This window comes from Alternaria atra, assembly GCF_907166805.1.
Source record: "Alternaria atra isolate CS162 genome assembly, contig: 23, whole genome shotgun sequence".
In the NCBI taxonomy this organism is placed as follows: Eukaryota; Fungi; Ascomycota; class Dothideomycetes; order Pleosporales; family Pleosporaceae; genus Alternaria; species Alternaria atra.
The window spans coordinates 2,920,989-2,941,813 of NW_025091321.1; the positions used below are offsets into that span (position 1 = coordinate 2,920,989).

The 20,825-nt window shown below is 51.8% G+C and overlaps 6 protein-coding genes across 6 annotated transcripts; 3 read left to right on the top strand and 3 right to left on the bottom strand.

Annotated features, from left to right (window-relative positions):
• Positions 1 to 1,730: 1,730 nt before the first annotated feature.
• Positions 1,731 to 3,173, top strand: ALTATR162_LOCUS4531 (uncharacterized protein; the record flags this gene model as incomplete). Its single annotated transcript, XM_043312143.1, has 3 exons — positions 1,731 to 1,746; positions 1,808 to 1,899; positions 1,959 to 3,173. 3 exons carry the CDS (start codon positions 1,731 to 1,733, stop codon positions 3,171 to 3,173), a joined length of 1,323 nt encoding a protein of 440 aa, XP_043168078.1.
• A 595-nt stretch (positions 3,174 to 3,768) lies between these two features.
• ALTATR162_LOCUS4532 (uncharacterized protein) lies at positions 3,769 to 5,144 on the bottom strand (the record flags this gene model as incomplete). Its single annotated transcript, XM_043312144.1, has 3 exons — positions 3,769 to 4,019; positions 4,073 to 4,980; positions 5,035 to 5,144. 3 exons carry the CDS (start codon positions 5,142 to 5,144, stop codon positions 3,769 to 3,771), a joined length of 1,269 nt encoding a protein of 422 aa, XP_043168079.1.
• Positions 5,145 to 5,516: 372 nt separating this feature from the next.
• ALTATR162_LOCUS4533 (uncharacterized protein) lies at positions 5,517 to 10,486 on the bottom strand (the record flags this gene model as incomplete). Its single annotated transcript, XM_043312145.1, has 9 exons — positions 5,517 to 6,827; positions 6,993 to 7,015; positions 7,072 to 7,192; positions 7,449 to 8,981; positions 9,034 to 9,303; positions 9,354 to 9,621; positions 9,671 to 10,181; positions 10,274 to 10,281; positions 10,335 to 10,486. The coding sequence occupies 9 exons, from the start codon at positions 10,484 to 10,486 to the stop codon at positions 5,517 to 5,519; spliced, it is 4,197 nt and encodes a 1,398-aa protein (XP_043168080.1).
• Positions 10,487 to 10,836: 350 nt separating this feature from the next.
• On the top strand, positions 10,837 to 13,325 carry ALTATR162_LOCUS4534 (uncharacterized protein; the record flags this gene model as incomplete). The annotated part of the gene is made up of 6 exons (XM_043312146.1): positions 10,837 to 10,848; positions 10,907 to 10,992; positions 11,428 to 11,733; positions 11,793 to 12,457; positions 12,520 to 12,688; positions 12,785 to 13,325. 6 exons carry the CDS (start codon positions 10,837 to 10,839, stop codon positions 13,323 to 13,325), a joined length of 1,779 nt encoding a protein of 592 aa, XP_043168081.1.
• A 455-nt stretch (positions 13,326 to 13,780) lies between these two features.
• ALTATR162_LOCUS4535 (uncharacterized protein) lies at positions 13,781 to 14,699 on the top strand (the record flags this gene model as incomplete). The annotated part of the gene is made up of 2 exons (XM_043312147.1): positions 13,781 to 14,468; positions 14,518 to 14,699. The coding sequence occupies 2 exons, from the start codon at positions 13,781 to 13,783 to the stop codon at positions 14,697 to 14,699; spliced, it is 870 nt and encodes a 289-aa protein (XP_043168082.1).
• A 3,130-nt stretch (positions 14,700 to 17,829) lies between these two features.
• ALTATR162_LOCUS4536 (uncharacterized protein) lies at positions 17,830 to 19,276 on the bottom strand (the record flags this gene model as incomplete). The annotated part of the gene is made up of 3 exons (XM_043312148.1): positions 17,830 to 18,554; positions 18,603 to 19,158; positions 19,208 to 19,276. 3 exons carry the CDS (start codon positions 19,274 to 19,276, stop codon positions 17,830 to 17,832), a joined length of 1,350 nt encoding a protein of 449 aa, XP_043168083.1.
• Between the last annotated feature and the right edge of the window lie 1,549 nt (positions 19,277 to 20,825).

Sequence of the window (20,825 nt, forward strand, 5' to 3'; positions counted from 1 at the left end):
GGTACCTAGGTAGTGTCGCCGCCTGCTCTCTGGTCTGCTCCTGGGACTGGCTTTCCTTCGAGCTCGACCTCGATGTCGCTTTCGTCGCTATACAGAGCATCTCGAGGTCCTCAGTCTCCTGCTCGAGTAGAGTAGCCGCTGGCAGAGGTACAGTGGGCTGGCCGTCTGGGAAGATGGCCTATTCGCCATCCAGATATCGAGCGTTAGACGCAGCGTAATTATGCTGATTAAACATAATGGTAAAGAAGAACTACAGATAAGGAGACCCTAACTATAGTAACGACGACTCAGCGCCCGTAGGAGATTCGCCAGAGGCAAATCTTTCTAAGAAGGAGAAGCGGTCGGTGTGTCAACCCAGCTCACTTAAGAGCTATGGTCAACGGGGGTGGGCCTCGACGTCTCCGTTAGGAGCTGAAGAGGTCGCGAAGAGGACCTCAGCTGCTCCGAGAGGAGCAAAGGAGGGAGGGAGAGAAAGAAACGGAGTCGGGCCACAAGGATGAACGAAACCGCGCAACTGTCTCAGGAGGACCCTACTGCACAAGGCAAGTAGGAGCGGCCCAATGAGTTGGAAGACTCAGAAGTGCTGCAGTTAAGAGCACAGTACTGAGGCGCTACAATTAAGAGCGACGAAGTGGGTGCAGTTTTCCTGCAGTCAGCCCACGCGCGACTCTGAGGTGTTGTCGTGGTGCAGAGCAGAAAGGGTCAAGGAAAAAGAATTTGCTATATGTGATACTCGCTAAGGCGCATGGGCAGCAAACGATGGTGATTGACTAACGATGAGGTGAAGAGTTGTACGACTGAAAAGGCCTTCACAAGTTCCATAGAAGGCGGTAGGGAGTCCCTACCCTCCTTTGCGCATGCCTCACGATTCGTTGCGACGTTGTCAATGCAATGCTATGTCTAAGCGCGTTTTCAAGCCAGCAACTAACATGCTATTTGGCATGGCTATAACAATCCAGGAGACAACACACGACATCTCCACAACCACGGTCACTACTCTACCATTACAAGCCCAAGACGATCCGCCAGCGCAAGCATCGATTCTCCTACCTTTATAAGTCCCTCCCTCGACGGCATCGCACATCTGCAAAAGAAAAACAGATATCACGAACACGAAGGCCACGTCGTCCGCAAATGTCTCAAAAGCTAGAGCGAGTGCACATTAAGGGGGCAACAATAGAATAACGGAATTGAGAGCGCAGAAGTAATGAAGCAGCATGAAGCAGACAGCATTGGAGAGGTAGGACAAGATGGATGATTATGAAGACAGAATCAAGGTAAGAGTTTTGAAGACAAAAGCTAGAGAGGACATGTATGGGAGAAATAGCGAGAGTAGGTATCTTGTGCTCGATAGGATTTGGGAAACAGAGATAGACTTCCATAGTATCAACAAATCTTAAGCAGGTCGGAGAGATTGAGTGATTATTCGGGTTGCATCCTCGAAGCGAAGGTTGTATAGAAGTAATGGAAGTGGCGAGAGGAAGGTGCAATGCAGAGCTTAACGGTCGGTTTGATCGGCAGCACAGCCATTGCTGACGTAAGGTGGAGCCTGGAGGAATGATGCCAAGCTGTGACGAATGAACCCAAGACCATCATCTTACTCCAACACTCCACTCCACTCTTTGCATGCCCACGCACACGACCAGGCAGCAACGCCTGCATACACTCTTCCAACACATCACCCGAAAAGATTGAAAACATAGCATCGAAGAGCGAGATAAACCACCAAAATGCCTCCCCCACCGCGTAAGTCTCCCTGTACGAACTGCATGTGAGACATGTACTGACTTCGCACGCCTACGCTTAGCTCCTCCACCTCCTCCTCCGCCAGGCATGGGAAGAGGCATGCCTCCAGCAATGAAGCCAGTGAGTGGCAAGCAAGCGACAGGCGCAGGCAGAGTATGTCGCATTCACTCGGGACATTGGCACTACGTGGAGCCGTAGCTAACGTGCCACAGGGAGCACTCTTGGGTGACATTACAAAGGGCGCACGATTGAAGAAAGTCACACAAGTCAACGATCGATCTGCCCCTATAGTAGGCAAAGTGAGCGACGGGCCAGCAGCAGTCCCAATGGGTGCCCCTGCGATTCCGGGCATGGGGAAACCGCCCTCAGTGCCATCAGGTCTAGCGCCGCCGGGAAACCGAGCAAGAAGCAACAGCGATACAAAGGATGGGTCAAGCGCGCCGCAACTGGCAGGAATCTTCGCTGGAGGGATGCCGAAACTGAGAAAGGCAGGCGGCGTCAAGACAGGCGCAGAGGACCAGGCACCCTATGCTTCAGATCCTGAGTCGAATCGAGGCTCAGCGCCTAAGCCACCACGAGCAGCACCCAAGGCACCATCAGCAGTTCCTCCAGCGCCCCCGATTCCGAGCATGCGACCACCGCTCAATGCTCTTCGAGGTCAGGATTCAAGGCCCAATTCGGTAGCCTCAAGTATAAGCGGGAAGCCCAAGCCTCCGCCTCCGATTGGAAAGAAACCCCCTATGCCGCCACCATCCTCTCGAAAGCCCTCTGGTCTCGCTCCTTCTCCAGCTCGGGCACCGCCCTCGCTTCCCCCAGCACCGCCACCGTTACCTCCGAGTTCAACGTCTCCTAGACCTATTGGAATTCCTTTACCCCCGCCTCTACCGCCTTCACCAGCGCCTCAAGCACCATCGCGATCAACTCCGCCGCCTCCGCCCCCCTCTGTTCCTCCGTCAATGAGCGCGCAAGACGACGAAGACGACGACGAATACGACCCGTACAAATACGATAATCGCGCACCCTCAGTTCCTCCGCCCCCGCCGCCTCCATCGAATGGACATGCACCTTCTCTCGCAGAAACAGCTGCGCGCAATGCTTTTAGTCGCACTCCAACACCTGCTGCCCCGCCACCTCCACCGCCAAGTGCCCCGCCGAGTAGACCTGCCTCTCAAACACCACTGCGATCGATGATGGATTCCAGCTCGTACACCTTGACAAATGGCGGATCAAGCATGAAGAGCCCGACTAGCTCTCATGCCGGCGGAGGTGGAAGAGAGAAGGGTAGAATCAGGCCGATTCACGATCTGAGATGGAGGTTTCAAGACGAATCACAATTTCCACGACCGAGAGAATTCACTGGCGGACCAAAGAGATATCGCGCTGGACGAGGCAGCAGTGTGCCATTGGATTTGAGTGCGTTCGAATAAGCGGAGTCTCAAAAAAGGTTCTTTTGGGCGATTTGTTGCATTGCTGCTGGCCAGAGCGATTTTTAGGGATAGATATTGAAGTTTAGCCTTGGCGTTAACGGGGTTTGGTGCCTTTATGGTGTGTTGTGGAAGACTAGGGAAGATCGTTGAGGCGATGGTGTATGCGTAACTCGCAAAGGAAAACTTAAAGGATATTTCGCATGCGATAGCAAGTGTCTTAGCGCATTGGACAAATCCACAGTCTACTGTAACGAAACAATTCGTTGAGCCGCTGCAGTGAGCCCAATACCTACGCGGTCTCGCGATTCTGAAGATACACTCTAGTTTTGCTTCTGTAAATTATTAGGCTTTATCATTCTTCCAAGATCTGTAAAACTACGAGAGTTTGCTCTTCCCAGGTTTTGAAGTCGCTTAGTAGGCATAAATCGTAGGTAAAATTGAATTTGAGTTGGCATTGACCATTAGATCGCTGATGTTTTGCTTGAGCGGTATTCTGTCACTGCCGTCCGTGATTGCTAAGACACAGTATCGGGCATCTAACACGGATAACAAGTATCAGAATCATATCGCTAAAATTATTCTATTATGATTCAAACTACGCGTTGTGGCCTCCATTTCTCACAACGTATCGGTCCATCGTCTCCTTTTTCTCTTTGGCTTGTTCGTCTTCTTCCTCTCGCTGTTGAGGCACTCCCAATGCCTGCTTGGTATAGATCCGGTACAACGTGCCACCCCAGTTGACAAAGTAGATGATCAACATGAATATGAGAAGGGCTGTAGTGAAGCCGCGGAAGGCAGTCGAATTGAGCGATATCGAAAGGTTGAGGAGGCCAGTCGTGAAGACACCTAGGATGTTTTGGTCAGTTCTGTATATGATTAATGCCGAAAGTTTGACTTACCCATTGGGAAGATAAGACTCCACCATGTCAAACTAAACGGCAGCTGCCTCTTGATGAGAGCCTCAACCACGATATACCATGACACCGTGATCCACAAGAAACCAAAGCCCAATGATAACAACGCAATCAACGTCGCAGCCGCACTCACACTACTCGCTGCACTAGCTTGTAGCCACGTCCCTTGGTTATAGCTACCAAACATGCCTCTCGTACTCGCCGCCGTGCTCAAGACTTGAATCGCCGTAGCAAATTGTCCAACAGGACCCACCGTAATGACCAGACTGGGGATCTTCATCGGCGGGGGCAGGCCGACAGCGATAAGTTTATGAGCAATGAACGCGTAGTAGAGAAGCGAGAGGAAGAAAGCGTAGCCGATGCACATGTATCCTGTAACAATAACAGGAACGGCCATGCTGGCACTCAACCCAACAGAGTAATTCGTGATCAAACCGCCCGTCGTACCAAGCGTCATGACGGAGATGAGCGGAAGCAGAATCGCAGGACTGAGTTTACGATCAACGGTTATGTCCCGCTTCGCAAGCACTATGACCTGGAAGCTACACAGCGTCACTGTCCATACCAGGCCTATCCACCACAGTACGTACGCGAAGACAGTCCAGCCGTATCCCCATGCTGTGGAGCACGTGAGTGTTACCTGCGCTACCAGTGTCAAGTATGCGATGGCTGGCGCGCCGAGGAACGAGAGTTCTTCTTCGTGGGTGAGTGTCTGCATCTTGACGTGGCGTGGGAATTTCGTGAGGCGCAACAGCGAGATGAGAGCGAAGACCGTGAAGAGGACGATATTGAAGACGAACATTATCGTTGCGAGGACGCCTAGACCGCGAAATTGCCAGGGCAGGAGGTTCATTATTATGGACAGAATGCCTGTGTCCATTGATACGGTAAACCTGATTCATGGTTAACATGCGAAATGGGTATCGTTTGGGCTGCGAGATAAATACCATTGTGGATTGAAGTTTTTGATCGCAATTGACCATCCTGGCTCACGTTTCGGTGCGATGCCATCTCGTTGGTGCTGTTGTTGCGAGCTACTCCGCCCGTTGATCGACATGGTGTGAAGGATGTGTCACCCCAGATTCGCGTGCAGTGTATCGACAACTAGGCTTTCAGAAACGAACATGATGGACGGGAAACGGCTATGTATTAAATTAAACTATTTTACAATGACCCAAGGGTCGAAGAAAGAGAAATCTATATTCGTGATGTCAAGATGGAATTATGCGGATGGCTGTGACATCACAAGCCGGGCTCCCGGACGCGCTATTAAGTAACGAAATTTCTTCCTCCGGAAAGCGATCGGAGAGACACAAAAAAGGATCAATGACTTCACGTCAAATCCCTAGAACGCTCTAAATGCAATGATCCCAATATCAACGCGCCAAGACTGTTCGACGCGTCTTTGCGTCAAAGCGCGCGAGATCGCCTACGCGCTCTTCTTCACCTTCTTCGCCTTAGGAACGCGACAAAGCCAATACAAGAAGATCGCTACCGCAATGTTGAATGCAACGTAGACCCAGAGTAGACCAAAATCTCTCCAGCGGGTATTCCAGTCCGCGTGAATACGCAAGAGGAACTGGTCGGTTGAGTCCATCTGGCAAAACTCGCATTGCCCGGTCGCCTCCGCATCTCGAAGATAGCCACCAGCCGTGTCAATATACTCAGACATGTATTCGCCACACGTCTGACCCTGTGGTGGGAAGAAAACTTGGAACTCCGAGTCGGCGCAATAAGCGGACGCCTGACCTAGCGTAGTCGACATGAAACTCGACACTAGGTAGGTAAAAGGATTGACGCGATACATGAAGATCCAGAAGCCGGGCAGATCGCTGGGTCCTGCGAGAATGCCGCAGAAGGCGTATAGCATGATGGTAACCAGTGTAGCTATGGCACCAGCAATTTCTTCGTTGGGCGAGCCGGCGATGAGGAGATGTGCGAGGGTGCTTGCGAAAATGAAGACGGCTACGACGATGAGAAGAGCGTGGAAACCGCGGATGTTGACTGCATCCGTAGCTTCTGCGTTGCGATACAAGCCGGCGGGATAGTACCACACAAGGAAGCAAAAGATCGCCATGAAAGCATTCCAAGCCAACTCGATGAAGATGTTGGAGAGAACGAATGCTTGCCAAGCATAGGTCTTTGACTGCCTTTCTCGGGCCTCGTACAGAGTTCGTTGTGAAATCCACATCGGCATGATTTGGTAGATGAGTTGGATGACCACGAACAAGAAGATGAATACGCCGAACATCTGGTTTTGCAGACCCTGCATGGTGTTGTCGCTGTCGAAGAACGAAAACCCAATCAACAACGAGCAGCCAATGGTCAAGATAGCCTTCGAATAGATGTATGACGGCGTCCTCCAATATTGTTGTGCGCATCGCATGGCTACAGCGCGGAGTTGATCCATGAAAGAGGCTGCAAAGACTTGATGGCTGGCGTCGGCTGAGTCCATGACAGCAGAAGGCCGGTTGGCAAGTTCTCTGAGACTGGCTAGTTCACCCTGTACGTGCGCGTACTCCTTGCTGGACTTCCAGACGGTAGGCCAGTCAATCTCGGTTCGTGCGCCAGGTGCGGCACCGATTGCTGCAAGCATGTACTCGGCAGGGTTGGTACCGGGTGGGCATGCTGGCGCTCCGTTGCGGGTGAAGTAATCGAGGAGGGTTTCGGAGTCACGGCCGATTTCACCAAAGTATACAGTCCTTCCACCTTTGGCAAGTAAAAGGAGTCGATTGAAGCGCTGGAAGAGAAGAGACGAGGGCTGATGAACCGTACACAAGATCGCTTGGCCGTCTCGTGTGAGTTTCTCCATCAGATCGCAGATGGACCACGAAGTCTGACTGTCGAGACCGGAAGTGGGTTCATCGAGGAACAACAGCAATTTGGGACGGGCGGCGAGCTCGACGCCGATGGTGAGGCGCTTGCGTTCTGAGGTAAGTTAGCGAAGCTCGCGGGAGCATAACTGTAAGCATAGGAGTACTTGCGCTCAACGTTCAGTCCAGATCCGGGAATACCAACGACCGCATCCGCGTACTCTTCCATGTCCAAGAGTCGAATGACGTGGTCGACATATGCCAATCGTTCTTCGCGTCCATACTCCGGCGGCTGTCTGAGCAACGCGGAGAATTCTAGGGCTTCTCGTACGGTAGATGTGTCCAGATGTATGTCTTGTTGCATGCAGTAGCCGGTCTGTCGTTGGAAAGACTCGTCTCGTTGACGGCCGTCCACAAGCATGTCACCCCCGATGACACCCATGGTCGTGCGACTGGCGAGCACATCGAGTAGTGTAGTCTTGCCTGCTCCTGACACACCCTGTAACATTGTCAACTTGGTCTACGAAGAAACAGTCCGATTACCATACCATAAGCGCTGTCAGCGTACCCGGCTTGATGTATCCGTCCACACCGTCTAGGATAGTACGGGTTTCTCCCTTAATTTGGACTTCATAAGTAACTTTCTCCCAGTGAAAGATGGACACCTGCTTCTGCATTCCAGGTTCCAACTCCGTGGTACGACTGATCTTCTCGCCCTCGTGGACAGTTGCCCCTCCAGCTTCCTCGTCAACGCCCTGCTTCTTGGCCGTCTTCTTCATTTTGGAACGGCGGAACACAAGTACTTCGCCCTTGGAGCGCTCGGAAGCAACCAACTCGCTCATGATCAAGTGAGCAAGGAAGAGAACAACCGTGATGCCTACAATGATGCCGTAGTTTGACCATCGCTCGCCGTAGTTATATCGGAAGGCAGTCTCGACGTATGCGGTACCACTGACGTAGTCCAGACCTGGTTGAGAGCCTTGCACAGCACATGCTCGCTGTTCGGGGGCGACGTTCTCATATGATGGCCCAGAGGGAACGAAAGACGAACAAACGAATGTCCGATTGTGGAACTCGTTGACCATGACATTTTCGAAGCCATACGAAACCGGATTGATCCATCGGAACCAACCTGCCCATCCTTGCATATACTGGATCGGGATAGCGAAGCCGGTATAGAGTACGAGCATCATTAGGATGAGAGAGCTTGGAGCAAGCGCTTGGGCGATATTCTTCGTCATCGAAGCGAATAGCCGGAAAAACATACTCATGGAGAGGCCGGTGGTAAACCCAACGAGCAAGAAGTAGAAGTATGGGCCGGGCTCTCGGCGTAGGTTGGACATGAAGTACAATGTCGTATTGACAACAAGACTGTTGGTGATCTTGTATGGCAGGTCCACAATCATCGACGACAACGCCTCCGCGGAGGGATGATAAAGAGCATACCGATTGTGCTTCTCAATGATAGTACGCTTTGCGTAGAGATTCATGATCTCCAACATCGATCCGAAAGCATTAAGCAGTACGACCATGAACAAGACTCCGCCACGCTTGAAGAACGATGCGGTCGACTGAGGTAGGTTGTAGAAGATACTCGATATGATGAGCGCCTCGAAGAAGTTGACAATGAGCATAGTCAGAGGAACACTCGGGTCATTCTTGAGTCCTTGCACATCTCTCCACATGCAGAGACGGATCTGCCTCCAGTAAGATAGGGTATACGGCGACTTCTGCCGTTGTTTCTTCGACTTCTCCAAGGTCCTGGATAGTGCAAAGCGTTCGTGCTGCTCGCCTTTGAGAGGATAGGTGTTGTTGTAGTCTTCTATCGCTTGCAACAGCCGTTGACGTTCGGGGCTTTCTTTCCAGCATCGAGCGAAGTCGTCGGAGGTACGGGGCGTGGTGTTCTCGAAACCCTTTCTGATACGGCGCTCAGATGCGGACGTCATAGAGGTGAGGAAATCTGGCGTTGTCTGGGAGGCAGGGCATTCGAAGCCAAGACGTTCGAAATATGCGCGCGCTTCGTTCGACGGTCCGAAGTAAATCTGTCGGCCTTCGTACAGTACAGTGACTTTATCGAAAACCTGGGGAAGTCAGCCGGGCATTTCTGCGGTATGTATTTCGCTGAAAACTAACCTCATATGCGGCTTGTGGAGCTTGATAGATGGCGATCACGCAAGTTGCACCGAAGACGTCACACTGGGTCCTCAGCGTCTTACAAAACTCGACCGCGTTCGCTGAGTCTAAGCCACGAGTCGAGTTATCCCATAGCTGGAGAGGTGCAAAGCTGAGAGAGGCCTCAGCAATCGTTACTCGCTTACGCTCACCTCCGCTAACCCCTCGAACGAAATCGTTGCCGACACGTGTGTTGGACGTATGCGAGATACCGTACATAGCCATGACGACCTACTATAAGTCAGTAATCATTCAACTTAGGCTTGCGTTCAGATACCCACATCTCGTAGATGTTCAGCGTAGCGCTGGCGACTGATGCCACCAGGAATGACACGAGGTGCTCGAGCTAGGGCAGCGAAGTACAGCGTGTCACCCACGCTTAACTGGGGAAAATGCGCATCAACCTCTGCGGTATATATAGCTTCCCCACGGAACAAGGAGTTCATGTCTTTTGCTGGCACTCCCTGGTAGTTCAAATACGAGTCGGGGCTGACTTGGAAACCATGAGTCTCGCCGGCAATAGTCTTCAACAACGTAGAACATCCTGATCTACTACTTGTTAGATCATATAGCAGTATCCAACAACTTTCAAACATACCCAGGTGGCCCAAGGACACATAGTTGCTCTCCCGGAAGGAGTAGTCCGTCTAGACCTCGCAAGATCTCAATCTTCTGCGTGCCTCTACCGAACAAAGAAGGAAGCTTGAGGATGGTGTTACCGACTGACGATTGAAAATCAGTTGGCGAACCTTTGCCCCAGACATTCAGACCTTTGAAAGCGACGCCGGCAACACGAGGAATGGTTTCTTCGCTATTATAGCGCAGGTCATAAAACGATCGAGCCCAATCTTTGGCACGGAAATGGTCGCTCTTGGGGTCAAGTCGTTCGTGCACATTGTCGGTGAAGGGTGAGCCAACATTTTGCTGCTCAGACTGTGTTGTAAACTTGCGCACAAGCTCATGGACATGTCGATCACGCTGCGTTTCTTGTTGGACGTCGGTCCTGTCGTCAAGTCCTGTGGAGTTGGAGCTAGCGTCCGACTCCAATTTCAAGCGGTCAACATGGGCTTCTTCGGTAACCGCTTGCGTCTCAGTGAAACCTAGTCCAGCTGACATGCTCAGATAGAGATGCGCGCTCAACGAACTTCGAAGAAACTGCGGCCAGGGTATCTCGAAATATTACTATAATGTTATTGGTCACGAATAGCACTAGCAACAGTCAGGGTTCGTAGATTTTGGGCATGTATAACGGGGGCACTTACAGTTGGAGCCCTTGCACAGATCGAACAGCGCTCGTAGAGTGTAAGCAAGATGCTAGTTCACGGTGTTGGAATAGTTCTGAAGCGCTCGTCGTCGAGATTCCTTTTATTGAACCATGATTCTTGACGATCAATGTCTTCGCGACTATTTCCATGATGCAGAGATTCCCGAAACCCCGTTCCAGCCGCTTGGCTCTCGGGTTTCTTGGCGCTTGCTGGCCCGAGTGTCTCAGCCCTTTTGCATCGAGAGAGGAGACATTTTGGTGCCTAGGCGTCATGTTTCGGGAACACGTGATCCCTTCGGACTCTGGCAAGCTCCATATGTCCGTGCTCCACGGACTGCGCGGCATTAGCTATGCCGCCCACCTCATCTACGTCCTTTTCTCGATGCGCAATTCTGCAAAACATCTGGTGATTCGGCAGCTGACCAGACCGCTTACGCGCGCGGATCTCTTTTCGGAATCCGGGAGTGCGTCCAAGAAGTCGTTGCAGCTATAAAATGACAATGAAGCTTGCCGTAGGTACCCATCATCCACAACGATCGAAGAGTGCAGATTGCTAAACATCTCTTGAAGTGTCTTCGGTGCAAGCGTAAAAAGATTAAATGCGATAAAGCGGAGCCGGTTTGTCACCAATGCATCGCTGCCAAAGAAGAATGCCAGTATGTAGAAAGGCGGCAAAGACCGCGCCACGCGCAACAAAAGGCTGTTGTGCAGCATTTGAGCCAGCGATTAGAAATGCTCGAGAAGCAAATCAGCGATGTTGCCGATGACCGTTCATCGTCTGCGTCAGAGTTACCACCAAGACGCGAAGTAATTCGAAAGAGCACACCAGTGCCATCTCCAGAGGCCTCATTAACTGTGGCTGATGGTCAAGAATCATGGGTAATATAATCAATGCCGAAGGAGCTCGTGTTCGCAGAGTTAGGCTCTAAGACGACTCGACGTACTTCAGGAATGTTCGCATCTATATGCGGGAATGTACTAAAGGCGTTAGAGAGTGCAACCTAGAGGACACGAGCATCCTTTAAAGTCCTATCAGGTTATAGCAGCTAACTGTTGTAGATATACCGGCTTGCAACTGACACCCGGCGCAGCTTCCAAGATAAGGCCACCCCAGTCGCGACACCAACATCAAATATCGATAATGCGATGTTGGCGCTCAACGAGGCCCTCGAAGACCTTGGAAAGTTGAGAGTGCGTACTGAGGCGCTTAGTGTGGACTTTAAAATATCCCCGGCAGAGGCACGATCTTGTATAGACGGATTCGTCAGCGTCATGACCTCAATGCTTGTCCCAGACGCATTTGCCTACTCTGTGGTGGATGTTGGGCTTCTTCGCGCGCTACCCGAGGTTCTTGATTCTCCCTTTGTCAACATCGATCCTGGCGTGCGTGTAATGTAGTGAGTAGCTCCTACCTCAGCTATATGCGAGCCGAATCTGACTGTACATCAACGCCAAGTTACAATGCAATGTATTATGGATTGCAGTTGATGGACGGCCCAGGAGGGGACCGAACAATAAAGGCTTATATGAAAGTTCTGGAGAGCGTACCTGCATGGCTTGAGTCTCCGAACGACACAATCATGGACATACATACTGCGGCACTTTCAGCATGGACAGCGATGACCTCCCACGACTACCAACTAGCGTGGAAGTTCCATTGCAAGGCCTGCCAGCACATCAAATCAACCGGCATAGACCAGTTGGATGTCGTACCAGCAAAGTCTTTTGAGGAAGAGAGCAAGAGGGATACAGAGCGCTTTACGTACTGGTACATCCTATCTATTGACACCTTCTTCCGCCTGTTCTATGGGAAGCCGACAGTCTTGCGGTATGTGCCAAACAGAGTTCGGCCACCACTACTCTTTCGTCCCGACAACATGCAGCCTTCAGCTCTTTTAGTTATGATGAGCGTTATGTGGGTACGGTTTACACTGTTGACAGTGGAACTGATCAGCTACGTTGACAGTCACACTTCATACGACCAGGACAGAAGCGTCGCCCAGAAAACCGATGAGACATGTGCTCAAATGGAGGCACTCATGGACGAGTGGAAACTGCACGAATTGATGAACGCGAAGGATACCTCGGATGACGTTCGCTGCCTTGTCGCCGATCACATTAGTACGTGGAAGCTGTACAGTGGATGCAGATAAGAGGTAAATTTCAGCTTACCTTACACATAGTGAACATCTACGCGACGATAATCGGGTTGCAGAGATTGGTACGTCGTCACCAAGCAAGACCTGGGCCAGGAGAGTTCGCCCTCAGAGCCGCTCGACGTGTCCTGAACATCATCCTTGACTTCTACGCTGAGCCCAATTTGAACGTCAAGTTCAAAAGCATAACCAATCAGTAAGCATCGCTCATCCCTGTCCTATCTTTCCCGTAACTTTTCTCGAGTGCAGCAATTCCAGCTTTCCTTCAGTGCGGCTGCTAACCTGGCTTCAGTTTCATAACACTATATCCTTTCTGTGTCGTATTCGCACTTTACGAGCACATCCTAGCTTGCAACAGAACAGAAGATTGCGAAAGCGATATACAAATTCTCGAGAACATCGGAGTTGCCATGGCTCAAAGTGGGACACAGCGTCAAGACTTGGTGCCGTTCGAGAGGACGATCAATGCATTGAATCGGGTCTCACGAACCCTTCAAGAGGAGAGGCGCAAAGACCTAGTCTTTAGCGACACTAGCGAAAATGTGACACAGGAGATGGGCCTGCCACCGACAAGTTTCGATACGATTCAAAATCTGATGGCTAGTGAACTCCCAGACATTGATATGTCGGCCTTGTCGTCAATGCCTGACTATACTGCAAACATGGAAGGCGACTTCCAATCTCTGGGATTCTTTAGAGCACTGGAAAACGATTTCGTTATGCGAAACTGGCAGCCAGACTGGTGGGATCTCGGTGGGGGAGCGGATGTCGCAATGAGCCAACTTCCAGAAGCGCATCCACCAGACTTTATCTACCACCCGCCAAACACATGAGGATGGCAGGGGAAGAGTCACCAACTGAAAAAGCGGAGATGGTCGGAAAGTGTTCATGGTCTTTTAATATCATGGTTTCGATGTATGAATGTACGATTGGTGTATATGAGGGCGAGATCAGTATATTCTCGCTACCTGAAGGATATACCTTCTGGTTATGCAGTACGAATAACTCAAAATACCGGCTCAGGTGTACCGCAGTGAGCGCTTGGGCTGTTCCGTACTAGTGCTTATTACCCACTCTACCTATGTACCTACTCAATATGTCAACACATCCGGTACATCTGCCTATCAGCATGTACGAAAGGAACGTGAGACATGCTGGTCTCGCAGACAAACCTCTAGGCATCATGCTAGATGTACGCCCCGGCCCACTTTACAACATAGAACTTTGCGAACTTCCTTGAACCGATTCCGTTCTCATTTTTGGCGTGTTCAATCTGCTCTCCGCGACAATGCAGCCTCCATTTCCCTCCCCCACGGCCACTTGGCATAACGAGTCGTATGCTGCTATCGACCCATCAAACTCAAACCTTAGCCAAGCAGGAAAAACAGTGATTATCACGGGGGCCGGTAGCGGCATCGGTCGCGCCACAGCTCTCGCTTTTGCGAAAGCAGGCGCTGCGCGCTTGATTCTGACTGGCCGCACGGAATCAACCCTTCAAGAGACTGAAAAGCTGCTTGCAGAGAGCAAGTCAGAATGCAGAGTCTTCGCAGTCTCAGCGACTGACGAAAGTGCGATGCATGACGTTGCTAAACAGGTCGGCGCTTGGGATGTCCTCGTTCTTGCTGCAGCCCACATCTCCTCGCCGTCCAAGATTGTCGAGACATCTCTGCAAGACTGGTGGGCGGACTATGAGACAAATGTCAAGTCCATCATCATTGCTTCACAGGCTTTCATCCCAAGTGCAAAGCCTGGTGCTGCGTTGTATACGCTCGCTGCTGGCGCTGCCGCCCTGCCGCCAGCGTACACACCTGGATTATCGGGATATCTTGTATCAAAGACCGCGCAGACAAAGATCATCGAGTTCCTTGCCGCCGAGAACCCAGATTTGTTCGCATGTGCCGTACATCCTGGAATGGTGGATACAGGTATCTTCCGAGGCTCTGGCGCGGATCCGTCACAGCTGCCTATGGACTCTGGTAAGTGCTAATAAAAGATATTAAGGACATATACTGAGTTGTTTCGCAGTGGAACTAAGCGCGAACTTTCTCGTTTGGCTGTCGCAACCAAAAACCAAGTTTCTGAGCGGGAAGATGGTTTGGGCGAACTGGGATGTGGAGGAGCTGGAAGCGCGCCAGGACGAGATCAAGGAGAGTCCGATGATGACGGTTGGGTGTCAGGGCTGGCCATACAGTCCTGCGGCTGCGTAGTAACCGCTACGTCAGTGTGTCCGTTGATCGATACTGCAGCCGCCCATATTCGAGCACATCATTACCATTGGTAAGTATGTGTATAGCACGCAATGTGATGTAAATCTGTATGGATGTCTTGTCCCGGGTCGTTGAGCCACAGAATTGCTTGTGTTCTCGTCGATATACCACAACCTGGCTCCATCTTCTCCGCCAAATTTCTGCAAGCCATGACACTTCATAAACGCCTTCTCGTAAATCTCTACACTAGATTCAATACTCAGCTAGCGGGAATTACACGCTCTAGAACCGGAGCGGACCGCCCACACCGTCAGTCATGCAAGCCTCACGTGGCTATGCATCTCAACCGTCGTCCTTCAGTTCTGCTCCACCTTTCCACCAACCCCAAATGTTAAACCTGCTTCCAGATTTGCCACCGTCGGATGCGCTTCTCTTTTCCGCCATACTGCAGACTGTACTCGTCATCTTACAAGATTTGTGGGAAATCTCACTCTTACGCGATATGCGTGTACCTGCAAGGCTGACGGACACGCTTTCGCTCGTCAGAATCACCGTGTTGTACTCGGTATAAATGAAGGACGATCGCGTCTAGAAGGTAGTCGAAAGATCTGCAACGCCGGATCGACAGGTCGCAAATAGGGCAACGCAGACGCTGGACGTATAGCCAAGGTCAGGGAAACAACGACCTGGTGCACGGTAAGCTGTATCGATTGAATCCCAGGCTTCTCTGTTGAGACAAGGCATCGATTGGCGTACAAAGATCCTGCACCGATGCATCAGATACCGATTTCGTACGACTGTGGCGGGTTACAGGACAAAGTCCCTTGTACCTGTAAAGGCCAATACCCACAATCTCGGTCCGTAAACATCTCGTCTAAAGGCCAGCACATCACCACGCCTCAACCTTTCCTTACGTCTCGAATCAACGTAACCTCCATCTCCACATGTCGACATAAGCAAAGCGCAACGAATCAATATAGCAAGACAAGACAACGCCGTTATCGTAGATGATGGTGAGGCTTTCCGGGGTCCTCATCTCGCAAATCAGGTTATTAGCGGGCAGGGAGGCAGGCAGTGACTTAACCCCGCCTCTCGCTACACTCACCTATCGATTACAAACGCTGCGAAAAAGCCGCCCGAGGTCAATTATGCAAGCCACACGGCTTGACGTTCTAGTTTAGGTATTGGAACTCTAGTAGCGCGGGGTGAGCAATTGGCCTATGGGGGTATGTATGCAAGGCGTGACGTGACCGGTGAGCGCAGCTGCCGTTGTGAACCATATAACGCAAACGATGTTCTGGAATGTGCGAATGTGGAAGTGACGACCTTGGTCAAAGGAGGCCGAGCTCTTGGCGGCAAACACCCCAGTCCTCGCCCGTCAACAGCCATGTAAGACGTGATTTTGCTGCAAGATGACCAGGTTACTTGTCTTCATGCAACAGCATTATCCCAGTTCTTCTAGTTCTTAACAGAGAACGCTGCATGCTATATGACATATTCAACATCACCTTTCTCTTTTTCTTTCTTCGTCGCAAGTACTCAAGCTTCCAACTCGCAATATCGTCCCAAGTCTCCAATTTCCTACCTACCCGTCCCTGATCCCTTTCATCTCAGTAAACCGGACCGAACGCACTTACCATCTTCGATAAAGCTTGACCAACCACGTGCGCGTGGAAAAATATAAGCAATATGGAAACCGAGTCTCAACAAGCCACATGCAAGAAAAAAAACACGCAAGTTGCACGCCTAAGCGAAGAAAAGAAGAAGAGAGAGGATTCAAGGGAACAGAGACACGGCTCGGTAGCGATAGCTGGTTAGTACGGCACGGTACTAGTACCAGTGGATATAAGCCGATTTTGCCGGTCCAGCGACCGGGTTTCCTTCCATCCCATTATCCTAATGTAGTTGAGCTTATGTTGGGAGTGAATTAGTGAATTAGTGAATGAGTGGGTGAAGTGTCGTCTTTTCTTTCTTCAACTCGTGCATGAAACATGTCCTACAATCCAGCTGAACATTCTAACAAGATGCGATTGGAACATGATGTGTGTAATGACCACCCTGTCTATCTACAAACCCTCCCTGTTTCTGTCCCCAGCTGAGCGCAAACAAAGGCAAACATGCGTTCTTTCTAGCCGTCAAAGCTGACATGCAGATGTCGACAAACTACCTAGGTAAGGCTGGCGCCTTACCTAACCCAAACCTCTCCCAGCTTCCGCCGGCTTCACAACCCACATATCCCCGTGGCGTACATTGTACTACTATACGTTAAATCAGGCAGCCTAGCGTATGCCAGGCTTACTCCGCAGTAAATGTAAGAAACACTTGATTTTTATTCTAGCTCTTCAGCCTCCTCTGCATATGCCGTGCGTCTGTCCAATCAAAAAGTTGCGACGTTGGGCGTGGCTGGTGTTCCTGGGGTCAGCAGTGCAGCTGGCGGTTTGCTGACGGACGGCAATTAACGACTTGGCTTTCGTGTTCGTCAGATTAAAGCCACGGGCTGCGGGCGTCCAGGGGGTAAGAACTTTAATCCTTCGTCTCGCCTCTTGTCAAACGTGAGGTCTGACGGAGAGTATTATAGCCGTAGTCTGTAAGGAGTAGATTAAAGCGAGTACCAAGTCAAGTTCACTGCGCGAAGCTATTCTTCATTTTAGTGTGAAATGAGTAGATGGAAAAACGGCACGACAACGAACAGACAGCGAGCGCAGTGCGAGAAAAAGTTCATGATTTCTACTATATGCTATGCAATGAGCCGGTAGTCCCTGGTACTCATGCTACGTGGTGATCGTTAGGTGTGCCCATTTTGTGTCTATAACGCCCGATTATGATGATTTACTACGACACCGCTCGCATTCCTGGTGCCAAGCAACCTGTTGCGGCGGAGAGAGTGATTATGAAAAACAGCAGTAGGTGGGTCTGTCCATGCTCCAAAACGTACATGCAAAGTGCCCAATGCTATGCTGCCCAGAAGAAGCCTTAGAGATTGCCAGATGATACAAAATTAAACGCTATAAAACTTTCAATACAGTTGCTGGTGCCGGCACGTGATAGTGGTAGGAGGACGGGTGACAGCGAGGACTCGAGGAAAAGGCGGTAAAGATCGATGCCGTCGTGAGATTATCGCGATGGAGAATTAGACCTGTTCGGTAAAGGCGGATTTCCGCGAGTCGCCGGATGTCCTCCTCTTCTTCTGGAGCTTCTTGGATGTTCTCCGCTCGGCAAGCTCAACCTCCTCAGGTGTGGGTGGCTGGAAGGTGCCTGGCCGTAGGACTTGGAAGCCAGAGTTGACGCTGCGCAGGACGTGGTCATCCCGATCCTGGTTCTGTTCCGTGTTGACCTCGTAGGGCACTTGGTCGTAGCTGTATTGATGTTGAGGGCCACGAGGCTCGTAGGTGTCGGGATAGTAGGGAGCTTTGGGCGCGTAAGACTCAGTCAAAGGGACCGCCTGCCTAGCCTGGTTCGCTGCATTGCCGTCGTGACTGGGTCCGGCAGAGGCTCCTAGACCGATATCTTCGTACTGGTCGGCAACAGTGGGCAGAGGAGGAGAAGGTGACTTCTGGGGCATGAAATAGTTAACACCATTGACCGAAGAAACTTGGTTGTCCGCCACGCTGGCCCACTCTCCGCTATTACCTGGCTTGCGCACTCTGGGAGTGAGCTGTCCAGTCTCAGCGACGTGGGAAAGACGATGGCTGCGGAGAAGTTCGAGGTCGGTCTTGGGGTCGATGGGTTGGTTGGGCCTAAAGTATGCGGACTCGTATGCGCGGATGTCTTGACCCATGGCCATGTAGTCAGACTCGTCACTGGTGCGGTTGCTCGAGGAGCTTCCAGACTGGCCGTGTTTGCCATTCAGAGGAGCTAGACTAGGTCAGTGTAATTCGACTGGTTGCGCGGGTCAGTGCTTACGAGAAGGAGCACCAGAGTTGCGGGTAGAGTTGGGAGATTCCAAAGCGTTGAGGGCAATGGTGTTGCGGGAGACATGGTGGTTACAGTTGCTGCAGCGGGGACCCTCATGGTGATGTCCACGGCCAGGCGAAGAGGAGCGGGAGTCGTGACTTGGAAGGGGCTCAGCGGAGACGGCGCGGTCGAATGTGCTAGGGGCGCGGGAGCTGTTGCGGCTTGAACCCTGGGCGACTGGCTGGGGCAGCTCGAGCTGGGAGTTGTTGAAGCTACGGGGAAACTGTTCGCTCATGATAGAATTGCGGCTGCTGCCAACGGGGGTGTTGGTGCGCGAGATCCAGACGCCATCAACCTCGATACCGCTTTGGATTGCGCGAATGCCGAAGGGAATTTCATCCTTGGTCTCTTCTTGTACTTGGGTTACTGGCTGCGCCTCGAGCATTTCGGGGGTCGCCGCCCGTTTGCCCTTGTCGACTTTGCTGTACTTGCGGACCTTGTTCTTGTCATACCAAAGTTTGAGCAGGCCAAGGAAGATGGTCAGGACAATTCCGCAAGCCAGTACCTGGGCAGTGTTAGCAAGAGCAGAGTCAAGAGTCAGCCAGACTGCTTACGAAAGTCATCTTCTGCCACAAGGCCCAGCTCTGGAAGAACTCATTGCCATCAGAGCTTCCGAAGCCCATGTTTGCGGTGGAGTGAGATGAGGTTTAGAATCCAGGTAAGAATAACAGGTGGGGCCGACGAGATGCAGGCAGGCGCAATTGTTGTTGACGCCTGGCTGGGAGAGAAGGACGTCAGGAGGGGAGGTGCAGATGGGATGAGGAAGCGGCGACTGGGATGTTCGTGATTAGATTGGAATCGATAGGGTACAGATCCCGTGACAAAGACGGAGAAGTGAGCGAGCGGAAGGTTCGGACAGAAGTCTCAGGCGTCAAAATGGGGTACGGGGCGGGGGGTTTTGAAGTCGGACCCTGGCAATATGGCGTGGAAACGAGTGTGGAACGTCGATAGAGACGGGTGTCACTAGTGAAGCAGACCTGTCATACACGTAAAAGGACCTTGGAAGACTGGAGGCGTGCAAGAGTCACGGGCGATGCAGTGTGGCTTGTCTGGTAGTAGGGCACAGCGAGCGCGAAGACGGCATGGGAGGAGGAATTATTATATTGCGTGCAGCGGCTGGGAACGATCGCCGCCAACTCGGACCCACTGAGAAACAACGGGACAAAGTGATGAGGAGTGAAAAGCTGGTGGCGCTGCTCCCAAGAACGGGCTATACAAGGTATGCCTGCTGCTGGGACAGCGTTGGCCAGGCGCCACCCTGCTCGGGCGTCATGGATGGCCACGGAGCCTGCAGCGGTCTTGCATTGGTGACGCGGGCGGACGGCAGGACTGCAGGCTCGAAATAGCAAGCGACGATGCGCGAGTGTTTGGGAGCGTTGAGTGTCTGGAAGATCAACGCGCCGTATGTGGATCTATACGAGCCTGAGTTGCAGCCCTAACCACACTTGCGGCAGAGGCCAATAATGGAATGCTAGCCTGTCGGGAGCCTCGATGCCGCATACGTTTGAAGCCCTGGGGTCTGCACCGTGACACGAAGAACCAGTCTCAGGCGCCGTGGATGGAAAATATCCAACGTGTCGCCGTGGTTGATGTTTTCTTCTTTACAGCCGCTGGGAACCATGGTGGCTCCGAGCCATGCTGGTAGGCTAAGAAGGAAGGCGCCCCGGGGACGTGGCTTCCTTACTTAGTTCTGCCCAGGGGTACGGGCGCCTGTGAGTGGCTAGCGAGAGCAACGAATCGCCCTCTTGGGGGCATCTTCCGACATTGTTGTGTTTCGAAATACCACATCACGACATGATTGCTTTCACGTGAATTGCGTCTTCGAGTTGTTATAGCACGCGAGAACTTGTTACTCGACACTGGCTGTACTCAGGTTTCGAGATGCGAGACTGTCGCAGAGGCCCGCCATTGCATCGCGAATAGGCGTCCAGTTTCGGGGCAGGCTCACGGCGTGGGCATGTCGTCCCGTCGTTCGTTGAGACGCTGCTTCGACTTTTCTTACCTAAGGCCCTACGCCATTCGCGGCTACATGCCAACCTTCAAGGTTCATATTCCGCAATGACTCCACCAGAGTGATGGGTTTTGCACGTTGCTCCACCATGATGGAATGTTCAGGCACAGACTTTCGATTGGGGCGGGGCCTTTCCTTGCTTCTGCCTCGAGCGGAGCGCA